Below are 15,876 nucleotides of genomic sequence, written 5' to 3'. Positions count from 1 at the left end.
ATAGCTTTGAATGAGAAGTTTAGAAACAAAATCTATGCAAAGGAGCTTAAAATCATTTAGAACAGCATGGTTTTAGTTTTTCCTCTATTACAGCTTTATGCATTAACTGCTCTTATATAACCAAATCCTAGTATGTTCAAAGAAAAAAGCAAAGATTACATGAAACACTATGAGACTTTCCATGTAAATGTAATTTTATTGTTTTTTTTTATATACAATATTTGCAGTACAGAAATAAATTCACTTTCTGAAGTCATTCTAGTTTATTACGGTGCAATTGCATATAAAAACATTAGTAATTTACCGTGTTATTTGTGTTGTTTCTCTTTATTCACGTTTCATGCATGAATTCGTGACAATAACGCCATTGAGCTCAGATGTCAAGTAGCGCTGACGTTTCAATAATTATGTATGGGCCCTTTAAATTGGGGCGTGGCCAGGACTATTGTTGCCAAGACACGTAGATGTGACGTAGCCACAAAGTAACGGGCGGATATTTTCAAAATGGAAGAAATGTCAGAGTTTTGGAGGGGAACGAGAGCGCTAAGTTTCTTTACCTTCTGAGAGCGGCTATTCCGGGCCTCCATGATTTCTGTCGACCGAGGATCATTTTTGCAAACCGGCGCTGACCTGCGAGATCGAAATCCAGCAGGATGAGCGTTTCAATCGGCGACAAGATCGAGGTGGGTCCCTTTGTTAGGCTAACGCACGCAGCTCGCGCTGACTGGGGGGTTGGTGTACTTACCGAGCGTTACAGCAACTACTGCTTCAAATACGCAGCGAAGTAGATTCTTAGCACCGTTTATCTAAGTAGAAACGTCTATGAATTGAAAATAATATTTTTACATATTTAATAGATGGTGATTTATGATCGTAGGACGGATATTAGTAGGCTGGAATCAGTTCAAGCTAAATTAACCTGTTGTGGTAGACGACAAAATGCTATGGTGTTATTGTTGTTATTATTGGCATGATCGAGACTATTTCATTATAATGAGCAATAATAATGTATCTATTATGCCATTAATAATAATGACAATAAGAGTAATATGAGTAATAATAATAAACATATTATTATTTTATATATATTGATATTATGTTGTACTATATTCGAATGAATATTATATATATATATATATATATATATATATATATATATATATATATATATATAAATATGTGTTTTTGGTTGGTTACAAGACGCTCTCCTGGTACTCCTGGGACCTCATCCGTTTGTAAACAACAAGCTGCCTGGAAACGGCAGCTTGTTGTTAGCAGCTTGCTCTCCTTGTTAACGGGGAGAAAGCCGGGATAATTAAAGGTTTTGATTGGCCAGATAACAGCGTCAGGTGTTTGACAGTTGTGGTTTGTTGTGGTGGGATTTGGTGTCCTTAGCTGCTGGAGTGACCGTTCCTTTGAGCATTCAACATGTCGCAGGTTAGAGGGACATTGATGTTTGATCAGATTATAGATTATTTCTCTTCAAGTTTCTTTGGTGATGAGGAGGACAGTGTTTCATGCCTTGAAGCCGTTCATATTGAGGTACATGCGTTTAAAGATCCTGCTGCAGGATTTTCAATAGTCATCTGAAGTGAAAATATTGTAAATATTATATTTATTGTGTATTTTTCCTTCTTGTTGTAGGATTTTAAAGTCCTCACCCTCCTTGGCAAAGGCTCTTTTGCATGTGTTTACCGGGCAAAATCTGTTAAGACTGGACTGGAGGTTGCAATCAAAATGGTAAGATAATTTTGTCTTAGAAATACAAGCTGTTGCCAGCAACAGACAGTTGAACTGTAAACTACAACAGTTGGGTTATTAGACTTTAGTTACCTCCCAAGGGCTTCTCCTGGTCCCCTAACTACCCAGAGAGAAGCTCTCGGTTGGTAACGCCTTGTTGTCTAACAGATTGGCTATTAGCTCCAGGACTCAAACACTGCTGGCAGCTCAGTCCCACAGTGCTTGTTAGTCCGTTGTAGAGGGGTATAATTACCTGTGATATTTCCATCTGCAGATCGACAAGAAAGCGATGCACAAAGCTGGGATGGTCCAGCGTGTGACAAATGAGGTGGAGATTCACTGCAGACTGAAGCATCCTTCTATCCTTGAGGTAATGTTTGCAGGTGTAGTTTATAAGTGTTTAATAAAATTATTCATACCATATTTTCATGTAGAGTTTCGTGATGTGAGGTTTGTGATTGAGAATTACAATCAGATATTTGATTAATTCCCCCCTACTATATTTACGTTATCAGTACTTTTTTAAATAGCCACATTCTGGAAAGCACTGGGAAGCCAGCTGACTGGCAGTGTGTAGCTAATCATATTCTACTTACAGTAACTCTGAACACGTCTCTTCTATCTCATTCAAAAAACACAAATTTTTTTTCAGAAATATTTAGTTCACAGTTTTTTAGGTAGTGACCAGCATGAACTACACACGAGATTATCCAGAGAAACTGGATGTAGGGATTACACAGGAATCTTAGATTAAGACTCTAGTAATCGATTATTCTATCAATGAAAAGTAGGGAAAAAAAGTTGCCACATTCTGCAGATTTTACATTTAACCATTTAAGCTTTTTTTTATACAGTATTATGAATCTGTTAAAAGATGCACAGTTAGCAGTTACTTCCTTTTCTAAATAAGAAAATCACAATTTTATTGCCTAAAATTCCAAAAAATATTATTTCATAATTTGTGCTTGATTATTTGTAGCAATAGATGCAACTGCAGCTAAAAAAATACTTCTAACATCAACATGTAAAAAGCTCAGCCTTTCTGCTTAACATCAATACAATGTATTGATCTGTTTATTTATTTATTTTTATTAATAAATAAATTACAAAATGTTTTTTTTTCCTAAAGCTCTACAATTACTTTGAGGACAGCAACTATGTGTATCTGGTGTTGGAGATGTGCCACAACGGGGAGATGAGTCGATACTTGAAAGAGAGGAAGATGCCTTTTTCCGAAGATGAAGGTGAGCTGCAAGTTTTCTCATACACTGCAAAAACACTCAATACTACCAAGTATTTTTACTCTAGTTTTTAGTTCCAATGTTATAGTACTTTTAAAGTAAAGTAAAACTAACTTTAATTAAACTTTTCGCAAGACATAGGAAATTGTTTTAAGTCAATAATTCCTTGATATTTAATTTTTATTCAGGCTATTTCACTTATAACACTGCTACTAGAACCTTCATCAATATTAAGAAATTATTGACTTAAAACAAGCTCCTTGTTACTTTTAAGTTAGTTTTGCCTTATTTCAAATGAACTAACTAACTACTTGGCAAGATTTTGTGTTTTTGCTGTTTATTTAAAAGCTGCAAAAGTAGTATGTTCTAGAAAGCCTGTCTCAATAAGCAATTAAAAATCTAATGGCTCGATAATTTCCATTCTGATGATGATTATTGTTTTAAGGAAAATTTTGTTTTCAGAGATATCCTAATCCATTTTATTTATGGTTTCTGTTGTGTGTGGTTTTTCTTTCTGTTTTATTTATCATTTTTGTTTGTTGTGCTTTATTTTGGATATTTAAAATGTTCTCCAGTTCTAGTATCTAGTGTTTTTTTACAAAATTAAAGTTTATTGCTGTCTGAAAGAATTTGCATTATTAGTTGAAAATGGTCTCAAAACAACAATGTTATTGTTTATCGCAATAATTGCTGGAGCAATTTGTCATCAGGCAATATTTGTTATCTGACAGGCATGTGTTCCAGTTAGATTTTTAAAACATTTATTTGTTTGTTTCTGCAGCCAGACACTTCATGCATCAGATCGTGAAGGGAATGCTGTATTTACATACTCACGGCATCTTGCACCGCGACCTGACGCTGTCCAATCTGCTGCTGACCAGCAACATGAACATTAAAATAGCGGACTTTGGCCTGGCCACTCAGCTCAAGCTGCCCAATGAAAAGCACTTCACCATGTGTGGGACTCCCAACTACATCTCCCCGGAGGTGGCCACCCGCAGCGCTCACGGCCTAGAGTCTGACGTCTGGTCTCTGGGCTGCATGTTCTACGCCTTCCTGATGGGCCGCCCTCCGTTTGACACCGACACGGTCAAGCACACTCTGTCCAAGGTCGTGCTCGGGGACTACGAGATGCCGAGACACGTTTCGTTAGAGGCTCAGGACCTGATCCACCAGCTGCTCCAGAGGGACCCTGCGCTGCGGCCCAGTCTCTCCGCCGTGCTGGACCACCCGTTTATGACCCAGAACCTGCTGGTCAGGACCAAAGAGCCGAGGCTGGGCGACGACAGCTCCATAGACAGCGGAATCGCCACCATCTCGACGGCTTGCACGTCTTCCGTTTCCGCTAGCAGCAGCACCCGCCTCCATCAGCGAACCAAGCACGCCATTGGTCCGGCGCTGCCGAACCGGATGACGTACGTTCCTCCACGGCAGCCGAGCAGCTTCGACGACGGGGACGGGTCCCGAGGACGGGCTGCTCACGTCGGAGAGACCGGACAGCCGTATTCCAGGTTCCTCCGGAGGGCTCACTCATCGGACCGCTGCGGTTCTGCAGAACCAGGGCTGACCTCCTCGCACCATGAGCTGGGCAGATGCCATTCAGAGGAGACTCTGTCGGCGGTGGGACGGCCCCTCTTCCCCTCATCCTCCACTCCTCATCCGTTTTCAGACTATGGCAGGCTTCCCTCCCCTCCCGTCAAACAGCCGGCACAGTAAGACCTCTGCCTGTTGGTCGGATCTCTTCTTCGGGTCTCAGATTGAGATTTATTGAAGCGTTTCACTTTGTGTTTCAGCTCAGGATATCTGCCAGCTCAGATGGTTTACCCACCGACCTCCCAGTATCAGGACCTGGATGGAGTTTCTAACTGGCTCAACAGTGAAGGTAGAGCTTTGATTTTTAATCTGTGGGTGTGTTCTGGATTAATGGTTTATTAGGTTAAAATTAGTTACGCTTAGACCTTGTAGTTTGGCCGCCATCCAGCAGAGGGCGCCTGCTGGTCATTCTTAAGCATCAACTTCTCAACCTAAAATTACTGATTTTCTTCAGAGGCGAAGATAATATGACAGAGAAATGGAAGAAATAAAAATTGTAGCAGGAAGGGGAAAAAACATGGCGTCAACAAGGACAGTTGATTTTGAGGGCTGCCATCAAGAGCAACCACAAAAAGTAGCTGTCTGTATCAATACATCTCTTTTCACATATTTTATTCATTTCATCTTTTATTTTTCTATTCAGCAACTTAAGATGTTTCTGTTTATTTTTATATGTAAGTCTAAGTTTAGTAATGTGAGAAAACCACAAATTTCTGTTTATTCAGTTGGTGTTTCATACAGCTAATAATGTTAAAAGTTATGGGGGGTTTTTAATTCGGCATATTATGAAAAGTATAGTATTTTGTTTTTTGAACAGATGATCGACTGTCTTCATTAAAGAGAGATTAATCAACTTTAGATGAACTCATAAATCAATAATTAGGGTGTGTGTTTGTTAAATCCCTCAGAGAAATTTTAAGGGTTTTTCTTTAGAAATGATAAAACTGTTCATCAGACGCCTCAGAGTGTGAGGTCAAAGTGTTGTGTCCTCTGACTCAGGGTCCGGCCCGAGGCCCACAGACGGCAGCGGCGGCAGCTTCCACAGCAGAGGACCCCACGGGGTCCACAGCTCCTGGTCCGAGCCCGCGGGCCGAGGTCTGCAGCCGTATCCCGAATCGTCCCGGGACATCACAGCGGGAACAGACTTCCAGCCTCCTCACAGCAGGGAGCAGAAGAGGAAAACTCTGAGAGACGTTGTGTCTCCACTGTGTGCCCACAGACTGAAGCCCATCAGGCAGAAAACCAAAAACGCAGTTGTAGGTTGAGATTCTTCTTTTTCACACTCTCTCTGACTGGCGGTGGGCATTTATCGTACCGTTTATTGTGAAAAAATTCTTATCATGATAAGAATTTTGATTTATTGTTACGATAAATTTTAGTTTGAATTTTAGTTTTAATAAAAAAACAGATCAGAAAGTTATTTGCTTTTTTTATCCACTTTTTGTTCCACCAGATCATCAGTAAATTTAAAAATATGATTAAATGCAGTTACTTTTTCCAGTTAAGTGATACAAGTCACTTTTTTTAAGCAAGTGGCATCCTCAAGAAGCATATTTGAGATGAGAATGTTTTTCACAATATTTATGTTTGTGGCCGTATGAATGCTATGATGAAATATTTATTACCTAAGTAAAACAAGTAAATCGTTTTTTTATCATAGTCTTTGATTTTATTGCAGTACTATTGTGATAATAAAGTCCCTGTCGGCCACCTTTATGGTAATATCTTGTTTTATTCTTGCAGGTCAGCATCCTGGAAACAGGTGAAGTCTGCATGGAGCTTTTAAAATCCCAAAACGGCCAGGAAAGGGTTAAAGAGGTCCTGCAGATTTCCTGCGATGGCTCCATGGTGCGGTCACACGGCGCACGCTTTGCTGTTTGCATGTTTTTCAGCATGTTGTAACCGTGGTGGTGTTGCTGTTGCCGTAGGTGACGATATACCAGCCCAATGGCGGGAAGGGGTTACCTGTGCTGGACCGGCCGCCAGCGCCCCCAGAGGACATTCTCATCTGTAGCTACGACGACCTTCCAGGTAAACAAACACAGACTTTATTAATATCAGGAAATGGCAATAAATACAATAAACTACTGGGTTTATACGTGAGTTTAAAAATACTTTAGTTTTTATAGTTCTTGATTGAAACTTCACAGTTTTGTAATAAAGTGCAATCTAATGTTTGATTTAGAGCTTAAATTTGGAAAACATTTAAAGTTGAAACCAGATATTTCCATAAACCTAATAAAAATACTTAAAAAAAATTTTTTATCACTGTCTGAAATTAGACTAAATTTTTCTTGGTTAGAATTACCAAAATTATTTCTATTTGCTAAATTACATTTTTTTTGGTAACTTTTTTTATATTGTGTTTAAACATTTAATTTGAGCAGGAAGGTAATTTACCTTCACGTAATCTCAATGAATATATATTACTAATGACTCAGTAACTTATTGATATGTGTAACTGAAATAAATATATATATTAGATATAATATATTATATCTAATATATAATGTTACTATAATGTTATTGAAATTATGGGATTTTTTTGTAAAATTTTGGTTTTATTTTCAGACCATTTAGGTGTACAGAGTTTGTGAGGAAGATATTTCAAAACATTAAATTTTCTTAGATTTAATGTTTAAATCTAAGAAACATTAGAAGAAACTGTAGAATCTAAAATATTACCACAATTCATTATTAATAACTGTAATAAATTATACCAGGTATAGTTGTAAATTTGTATTGTCTTATCTACGAAGTTTGGTGCTGGAAAGGTTTGAAAGCCTACCTTGAAAGTGCTTGAAAAGTTCTTGGATTTTACAGCTAAAAACAGTTCGAACTGATGCCTTCATAAACTTGTTTCACAGAAAAATACTGGAAGAAGTACCAATACGCCTCCAAGTTTGTGCAGCTTGTAAAATCCAAAACTCCTAAAGTGACTCTGTACACCAAGTTCGCTAAAGTGATGCTGATGGAAAACTCCCCGGACGCGGACCTGGAAGTCTGTTTTTACGACGGTGAGTCCCAGATGTTGGGCAGATGTTGGGCCGTCGCTGCAGAAGAGGCTGACTCTGACTCCGTCTTTTAGGAGCAAAGACCCACAAGACGTCGGAGCTGGTGCGAGTGGTGGAGAGGAGCGGGAAGTCGTACACGGTGAAGGGAGAAGTGGGTCTGAGCGGCCTGAGCCCGGAGAGCCGGCTCTATGTGGAGCTGTCCGACGAAGGCCATAGCATGTGTCTGTCACTAGAGGCCGCCATCACGGCGGAGGAGCAGCGGAGCGCCAAGAACGTCCTGTTCTTCCCCATAACGATTGGCAGGTAGAGAGATGCTTTTTTATATACATGGAGGGATTCTTCTTCGTTTTCTTCTTGTTCCCATTCTTCTTTTTGTTTTTTCTTTCCTTCTTCTCGTTTTTCCTTGTTGCTTTTTGTGTTCTCTTCCCTCGTCTTTCTTCTAGTAATTTTCTTTTTGTTATTTTTCTTCTTTCCTTCTTTTTTTTGTTTGTTCTTGCTTTTTCTTACCCATTTTTTTCTTGTTTTCTGTTTTTTTTTTTTTTTGCCAGTTTGTTGATTCTTGCGTTGTGTGTGAATTGTGAGACAGTTATTTTTTGTTTTTGGGCATGTGCACCGACTGATGGCACCCTTTGAATTTCGTTGTCCTTGTGACAAAGACAATAAAGATTTATCTTATCTCTCTCTCTTATGCTTTATTTTTTCTTGTTTTTGCTCTTCTAGTTGTTTTTTTTCTGGTTTTCTTTTTCTTCTCCTTGTTCTATTGTTTTCATTATTTTTGCTTCTTGCCCTTGTTTTTATTGTTCTTTTCTTTCTTCATCTTCTAATCTTTTTCTTAGAAGAAAAAAAAAGATCTACTACTTATTTTGTTTTTGTTCCTTTATATTTTCTTCTTGTTTGGTCTTGTTCTTGTTTTCTTCCTTCTTGCTCTTCTTCTTCTACTGAGGAGTCATTCTGTGTGTTAATCTTCGTAGGAGGCCGGCCAGCTCAGAGTCTTTATCCTCCGGGTCGGCGCCGTCACGGCCGGTTCCTCCCGATTTGGCAACGCCTCCTAAACCTCCACAGATCACTCCTTCAGTAAGAGTCGCCGGCTCAGCATAAAACCACAACAATCCAGATCCAATCTGTAACGATCTAATTTATTTTCAGATGATTTCCTACGACGGGTCGGATTTCACCTCAGCCAGCTTGAGTAAGAAATGCTCCCCGGTCCGACAGGACTCGGTTCAGAGCGCAGGAAAGGTGGTGAAGTCGATATTCGTGCCCAACATCGGATGGGCATCCCAGGTAAAAAAAAGAACAAAAAAGATCAGGATAGTCTCTGATCTGTTGATGGCTGCAGCTGTTAAAGCATCGGGTTTGTGTTTCTGAAGCTGACGAGTGGAGAAGTGTGGGTCCAGTTCAACGACGGCTCCCAGCTGGTGGTGCAGGCCGGGGTCTCCTGCATCACTTACACGTCTGCAGAGGGCAGAGTCACCAGGTGGGAAACAAACTGATTTTAGTTAGTCTAAAGCTGGTTGAGTTGATGATTAATTCATAAGCGGCCATTTTCTTAAAAACATGAGTTTTCTCTTATATCAAGACCACAACATAAATAGCGCTTTTTTATAATGTTGAATTTAAAATAAAACATAATTACATTTTAACATTATTTTTGTATCAGCTGTATTAAATACTGACTGTATAACACAAATTTCTCTTTATTTCACATTAAACTTAAATCATATTTATAAAATATAACAATAACCTCATAGGTAGCTGAAAAGAAAAGGATGAAAAGGATAAAGTAATTCCACATGGACAGAGAAATGTTCAGACATGTCCTGTTTGTCTTTGCTCTTAAAGGAATGATAAAACTTTGGTCCATTTAGTTAATTAACTCAACCCTAAAACCAACCGTTCTTAGCGGCGCCATGTTCTTTTCCCCCCTGCATCATGTCACCATTTTACTCCGTCACCACATCCTCACCTTGTAGCAAAGTATTTTTGACGCTTAAGGAGTTTGTCGAGTGTTTATATTTCAAAACAGAGCCGCATAAAGCGCATTTTGTATCCTATATCGGACTCTGTTTGTACCATTACTTTGTCCCGTTCCGCCATCTTTTTATTTCTGGCTCCACTTAAGGATGACCAGCGGCGCCCTCTGCTGGAAACTACAACAGTAACAAAGGTCTAAGCGGACGACATTAGTTAATCGATTGGAATTCTTTTTTATCTAATAAAACATTAATTGACCACCAATTGTTTGCATTCGTACAACAAACAACCCAGGTTTTAAGGCGCATCTCCTCTGCAGGTACAAGGAGAACGAGAAGCTGCCTGAACACGTCAAAGAGAAGCTGCACTGCCTCTCCACCATACTCGGCCTGCTGGCCAATCCGGCGCCTCGTCACGCGCATGCGCATTAGCCGTCTGCAGAGAACACGTTAGCATTAGCAACCTCCAGATTGTCGCCGCTCTGCTGTTGCTGTAAATATTCTGTCTGTATCTTTGCTCTTTTCTTTCTTTTTTTACATGTACAGAAGACTGATTATGTAAAGATTTTATTTTTATAAATGTTGTATAGTGTCTAAAATAGACGTATTGCAAAGTTTTCCTGTCATATGAACTTGGTAATGCAATAAACATCTGGAGGTGGAGAACTAGAGATCTGATTGGTTTTCTCTTCACAATTTATTATAATTACAATATATTTGCTATTAAATGTAAAAGTGAAACTACACTTGAAACCAGAAATGTACATATACTGAATGAAAAGATACGTCAGAGACTTCTTTATCTCACTGTATGAACTTAAACATTTCAGAAATGTTTTTAGAAAAAACTGGAAATTTCTGAGTTTGAAAAGTTGAAAATGTCTTGGCAAAAAAGCTTGGAATTTTTTTGGTCTTTTTTTCACTTGACTGTTTTTTTGTCTAAAGTCAAGTAAAAAAAATGGCTACAAAACAGTAAAATTTTGAAATTGTCTAAATTTTCTAAAACGTACAAGGACATTTCTGAGCTCAAAGAGTCAACACGTGGCTAGGAAAAAAAAAATCATTTTTTGAGATTGACCACAAATTTTCTGTTAGAAATGTTCTAGAAAAAATAGAAAATTCCTGCATTCAAAAAGTTAAAAATTTTCCAAGAATGTTTTCGGATTTAATGAACCTTTCTAGAATTTTTATTGTTCAAAGTCAAAGATTTGCTAGAACAAAGCCCTGAAATTTTGAGATTACAGTATTTTCCGGACTATAGATCGGACCGTACTATAAGCCGCAACCACAAAGTTTGTTTTTAAAAAACTGGAAATTTCTGAGTTTGAAAAGTTGAAAATGTCTTGGCAAAAAAGCTTGGAATTTTTTTGGTCTTTTTTTCACTTGACTGTTTTTTTGTCTAAAGTCAAGTAAAAAAAATGGCTACAAAACAGTAAAATTTTGAAATTGTCTAAATTTTCTAAAACGTACAAGGACATTTCTGAGCTCAAAGAGTCAACACGTGGCTAGGAAAAAAAAAATCATTTTTTGAGATTGACCACAAATTTTCTGTTAGAAATGTTCTAGAAAAAATAGAAAATTCCTGCATTCAAAAAGTTAAAAATTTTCCAAGAATGTTTTCGGATTTAATGAACCTTTCTAGAATTTTTATTGTTCAAAGTCAAAGATTTGCTAGAACAAAGCCCTGAAATTTTGAGATTACAGTATTTTCCGGACTATAGAGCGGACCGTACTATAAGCCGCAACCACAAAGTTTGTTTTTAAAAAACTGGAAACTTACATTTACAAGCGACACTGGGCTATAGGCCGCTGGTATCTCCACCGCTGGGTTTGTCACAAGGACCTACGTCTCCAACGCCGAACCATGGATTTGTTCACGCCGAGCTTATGTGCAGTACTGCCAGATCGATAACCTTCATCTTAAAAGCTGCATCATATGAACTTCTTCTGTTGTTTCCCTGATGAGCGGGTTTGGGTTTGAAAACTTTTCTCCGTCTGCTGCTAGCATGCGCTTGTTCTAAATGAAAATCAGCACTTTCTTCTTTGATTGACCAATTTTGACTTCCAATGATTCCCTTCCTGCTAAAGAGCCCCCTGGTGGTTGCAGAAAAATCCACAGAAAAGCCGCACAGGGTAATAAGCCGCATGGTTCAAAGCGTGGGAAGAAAGTAGCGGCTCATAGTCCGAAAAATACGGTAACCTCAGAAATGATTTTTATTTATTTATAAACCATCTGAAATTTCCACTTTTGTTTTTCAGAAAAAATTTAATTCTGGCAGAAATTTAATTTCTTCTTTCTATAAGGGCCTTGTGGTAAAATTAGACATTTACCAAACTGAATTGTTATTCTAAAACAAGAGACACTTGGTCTTATTTAACTTCAGTTACAAAAATAACTTCTGATTTCACTTGTAACTAACCTTCCTTATTAAACACCTGAATGATTTAACAAAATCAGGTCACCATATTAAGACAACAGAGGTTTCACATGTTTATTTTTGCCTGTTGTACTGGCCCTTTAATTAAAAAAAGGTCAAAATTGTGGATCTTAATTACAGAACTCTTACAAAACATACTATATGGAATTAAGCCTCGGCGCATATAAACATTATACAAGACACCCAAGAAGTAAACATTGAGGTGAAGCTAGGAGCAGGAAACAGTCTGGGCTGCAGATTATTTTCACCGTGAAGAACAGGAAGTACAGGGAAGCATTAGATTCTCCTGACAACGCTGTAGTTCGGATCACCAGTATAGATTTAAAGGTTCTGGCCCAGAGAGATGCTGATGAGGAAGCTGCAGAGACAATTAAATGGAAAATAAAATGGGAGGAATGATCTCCAGGATTCAGGCTCAGAGGAGTGCAATCATTTACAGACTGAACCGCGGTTCTGGTTTGATTTGATCAACATGCGAGCCATTTTACTGTAAAATATGCTCAAAAACATCACTGCTCTCAGTTTATTTATATAAAACATTTTCCCATAAAATCTCAATAAAATAAAGTTACTCTCATTAGATGTCAAGACAAAAGTATAAACAAACCAGAGTTAAAAAAAAAAAAGAAATCACAGTGAACACTGGGAACAAGAGCTGGACCTCCTCCCTTCACACGGATACAGCAGCTGGAAGAGGAACCGGGTCAGAACCGAGCTCAGCGAAGCGACAGACAGGAGTTCTGCAGGAGAGGATGAGCGACAGGAAAACAGATTCTTCCTTAAATCATCCAGACCAGAAGTTTTCAAAGTGTGAGAGCAAATAGAAAACTGTCCTCCATTTCATCAATGTTGTTTCTGAAAATCTGTTAAAGTTACTGGAGGTGGTTTACCTGCTAAAACACCAAAATACCTTTGGCTGTGCTAAATATTTAGCCTCATTCAAAATATTTAGACTGAAGCTAAATACCTAGCTTCAAATTAAGTATTTAGTTTGAAGTTAAATATTTAGATTCTCCAACAAAACATTTTGTTTCACATATTTAGCTTTATATGAAATCATCTAATCATCATATAAAGCTAAATATGTGAAACAAAATCAAATATTTAGTTTGAAGGCAAATGCCTAAATATTTGTTTTTAGCTAAATGTTTAGCTTGCTAACTAAACATTTAGTTTCAAACTTGATATGCAGCTTTAGATTAAGTATTCAGTTTGCTAAATAAACATTTAGATAGAAACTAAATATTTCACTTAACTTAATATTTTGCTTCAAACTAAATATTTAGTTTCAATCTAAATATTTAGTTTAGATTTAACTAAATATCCAGATTTGGTTCAATCTAAATATTTAGTTTGAATCAAATATTTTGGTTCACACTAAATATGATTCGCTAACAAAACATTTTGTTTCAAACTCAATATTTTGCTTGCCAACTAAACATTTAGATGAAAGCTAAATATTTAGTTTGAAGTTAAATATTCAGCTTCCTAGCTAAATATCTAGATTGAAGCTAAATATCTAATTTGCAAAATAAATATTTGCTTTAAGGTAAACATTAAGCTGGCTAAGTAAACATTTAATTGAAGCTAAATATTTAGCAGCTAACTTAATATTTCGTTTGAAACTGACATTTATAAATAAATGAGTAATACAAAGAAAATATGATTTACATTTTTTTGCTCTGCTAAATAACTCAATTATTGCCCCATAGTGGAGCATCTTAACATCCAAACCATGAAAATCCAAACTTTAAATAATCACCAGAAATGAAACTGATTTAGGTTCTAAATATTTACCCATTTGTCTCTAGCTTTGTGAAGTTGGCTAAATGTTTGTGGATATTTTTTCTGAGGAGCTCAGGCGTCTCACACTTTGAAAATCTCGAATCTTTTAGTTTATTGTTTTAAAGTGACACGCTCGTTTAAGGAGACGATCCACTGGAATATCGGAAATCAATCCTGGAATTTCTTTGCAGACATGCAGAACGGGGAATGTGGTTGCAGAGAATCAACATCTGGAGCCAAACAGCTGCAGAAACGCCACCAAACTTGGTCACGTGATCACGGATGTTCAACTCTTCTCTCTCAAACTAACTTCATGGCACTTCGAGAAGAACTCCCTTCTTCTGACCCGACAGCGGCCCGCAGGACCGCGGCCCGTCACATTGCGGATGTGCTTCAGTCTAAGCGTTTGGCGGGATCGGGCCGTTAGCCGCCGTTAGCTACCTCGCCTGGACTCTTTCTTTACAGCGAAACTGAACTCAGCTGTTCGGTTCCCAAAGGTTCACATTACAGTACTGATACAGTCTCATTGGACAGAACCAAATGTACAAAAAGGCAGAGAGGAAAGAAGCTTACACCCAATCACCAACAGTTTCAGTAACCACAGAGGAAGAGGCCTATTTTTGATTAGATACATTATTAACATCATAATTACTCTGATTATTATTCATCTTCATTATTATTATTACTGTCACCACTGTGATTTGCTGAGGAATCAAGCGGGCCGGGTCGGGCCGGGCTCAGTCACTGGGAGGAGGCCTTCGTAGCTATCGTGGAGACGCAGTGCTGCTGGAAGTTGGGCGACATGGCCGAGTTGCAGCCCAGTCTCTGCAGCTCCTTCCCGCGCACGCTGCTGCAGCCGCATGGAGCCTGGGGGCCGGCGCCACCGGCGCCGCCGCTCACCGTCAGGCCTTTGGGCTGATCTCCGGCAGGAACGAAGTCCGGGTTGTGGCTCTGCAGGACGCCGCTGATGTGGCTCAGCAGGTCGTTGAAGAACTCCGGAACGCCTTCATAACCTGGAAGCAGAGAAACGCTCAGGAAACGACGAGACGGTGCTCATTTTACCAAAAAACAGCAAAAACAAGAAAATAGTAATCATATTCATTGGGTTAATAATTTTAGTTATCAATTAATTGATTGTTTCTGACGATTAATCAATTATACTGATGATTAACTGATCATTCTGATGATTAATCGGATAAGACAACTGGCACATTCTGCAGATTTTTCATTTAAATCTATTTTATACCATATTAGAAATACGTTAAAAGATGCAAACAAACAATTTAATAACTTTTTTGAATGAGAAAATAAACATTGTTGCCTAAAATGCATTAATATAACATTCCTTTAGAGGATGCTTGATTATTTGTAACAAAAGATACATCCACAAATATAAAGTACTTCTATCAACTTGTGAAAAGCTCAGTTGATTATTTTTGGGTTAATTGATTAATAACTGGATAACAATAGGTGTTTAAGATATTTTTTACAGACTTTGAACTGAGTGAAGCTGTTGCACCCGAGAAGTATTGAGTAAAACATATTCATAAACAGAGAAGAGTCCTTTTTTCTTAAATGTAAAATGTACATATTTGTACAGTTTCGGCTTAATTACTGCTCTGACTGTGTTGTTCTTTCTGAAAATGTCCTTTTTTTGCATAATCCGGTTATCAATTTATCGATTGCTAAATGAGACGATAATCCCAATAATCAATTAATCATGATTAATTGTTTCAGCCCTATTACTGAAATAATTTTCTTACTATGGTAAATACAAAGTATGATACAAACTATTTGTCTTTTCATAACTAAGCTTTTATAATAAGTAAAACTATCCAGAAACTTCAACTGAAAATTCAAGTTTGCTGCATCCAAATCAGATTTGGGTTATTCCAATAATTGATTAATTGTAATTAATCACGATTAATCCAATTAATCGTTCCAGCCCTGGTTCTAATAAATCAATTAAAAGCAGATTTGGCTTCACCAAAATGTACTTTAGAGTGCAAGTCAATGAGTAGATGTGGTTCTTCAGTGATTATATAAAAAATCTGCCTTTCTTTTATCTGATTAATCGATTAATCATCAAAAT

The 15,876-nt window shown here is 37.8% G+C and overlaps 2 protein-coding genes across 3 annotated transcripts in view; one reads left to right on the top strand and one right to left on the bottom strand.

Annotated features, from left to right (window-relative positions):
- Positions 1-467: 467 nt before the first annotated feature.
- On the top strand, positions 468-10,239 carry plk4 (polo-like kinase 4 (Drosophila)). Its single transcript, XM_028000088.1, has 15 exons — positions 468-683; positions 1,645-1,740; positions 2,015-2,110; positions 2,870-2,984; positions 3,763-4,693; positions 4,775-4,863; positions 5,574-5,830; positions 6,318-6,422; positions 6,503-6,605; positions 7,442-7,591; positions 7,663-7,891; positions 8,560-8,662; positions 8,735-8,872; positions 8,959-9,065; positions 9,882-10,239. Exons 1-15 carry the CDS (start codon positions 654-656, stop codon positions 9,991-9,993), a joined length of 2,661 nt encoding a protein of 886 aa, XP_027855889.1. The 5' UTR covers positions 468-653; the 3' UTR covers positions 9,994-10,239.
- A 1,800-nt stretch (positions 10,240-12,039) lies between these two features.
- itpk1b (inositol-tetrakisphosphate 1-kinase b) overlaps positions 12,040-15,876 on the bottom strand; it is a 41,198-nt gene continuing 37,361 nt past the window's right edge. For both annotated transcript variants that reach the window (XM_028000106.1, XM_028000107.1), the window contains exon 11: positions 12,040-14,797. In XM_028000106.1, the coding sequence (XP_027855907.1) occupies positions 14,526-14,797 (272 nt within the window). In that variant the 3' untranslated portion in view covers positions 12,040-14,525. The remainder of the gene's footprint in view (positions 14,798-15,876) is intronic.

This window comes from Xiphophorus couchianus, chromosome 19 (assembly GCF_001444195.1).
Source record: "Xiphophorus couchianus chromosome 19, X_couchianus-1.0, whole genome shotgun sequence".
Lineage (NCBI taxonomy): Eukaryota > Metazoa > Chordata > Actinopteri > Cyprinodontiformes > Poeciliidae > Xiphophorus > Xiphophorus couchianus.
The sequence above is the reverse complement of the archived record's forward strand: the minus strand, read 5'-3'. Positions and strand labels throughout refer to the sequence as shown.

Coding starts and splice junctions, on each gene's coding strand:
- plk4 (XM_028000088.1), top strand. CDS start 654: ATGAGCGTTTCAATCGGCGACAAGATCGAG. Junction 4,694..4,774: donor CCCGTCAAACAGCCGGCACA/GTAAGACCTCTG, acceptor TTTGTGTTTCAG/CTCAGGATATCTGCCAGCTC. Junction 7,592..7,662: donor GGAAGTCTGTTTTTACGACG/GTGAGTCCCAGA, acceptor TCCGTCTTTTAG/GAGCAAAGACCCACAAGACG.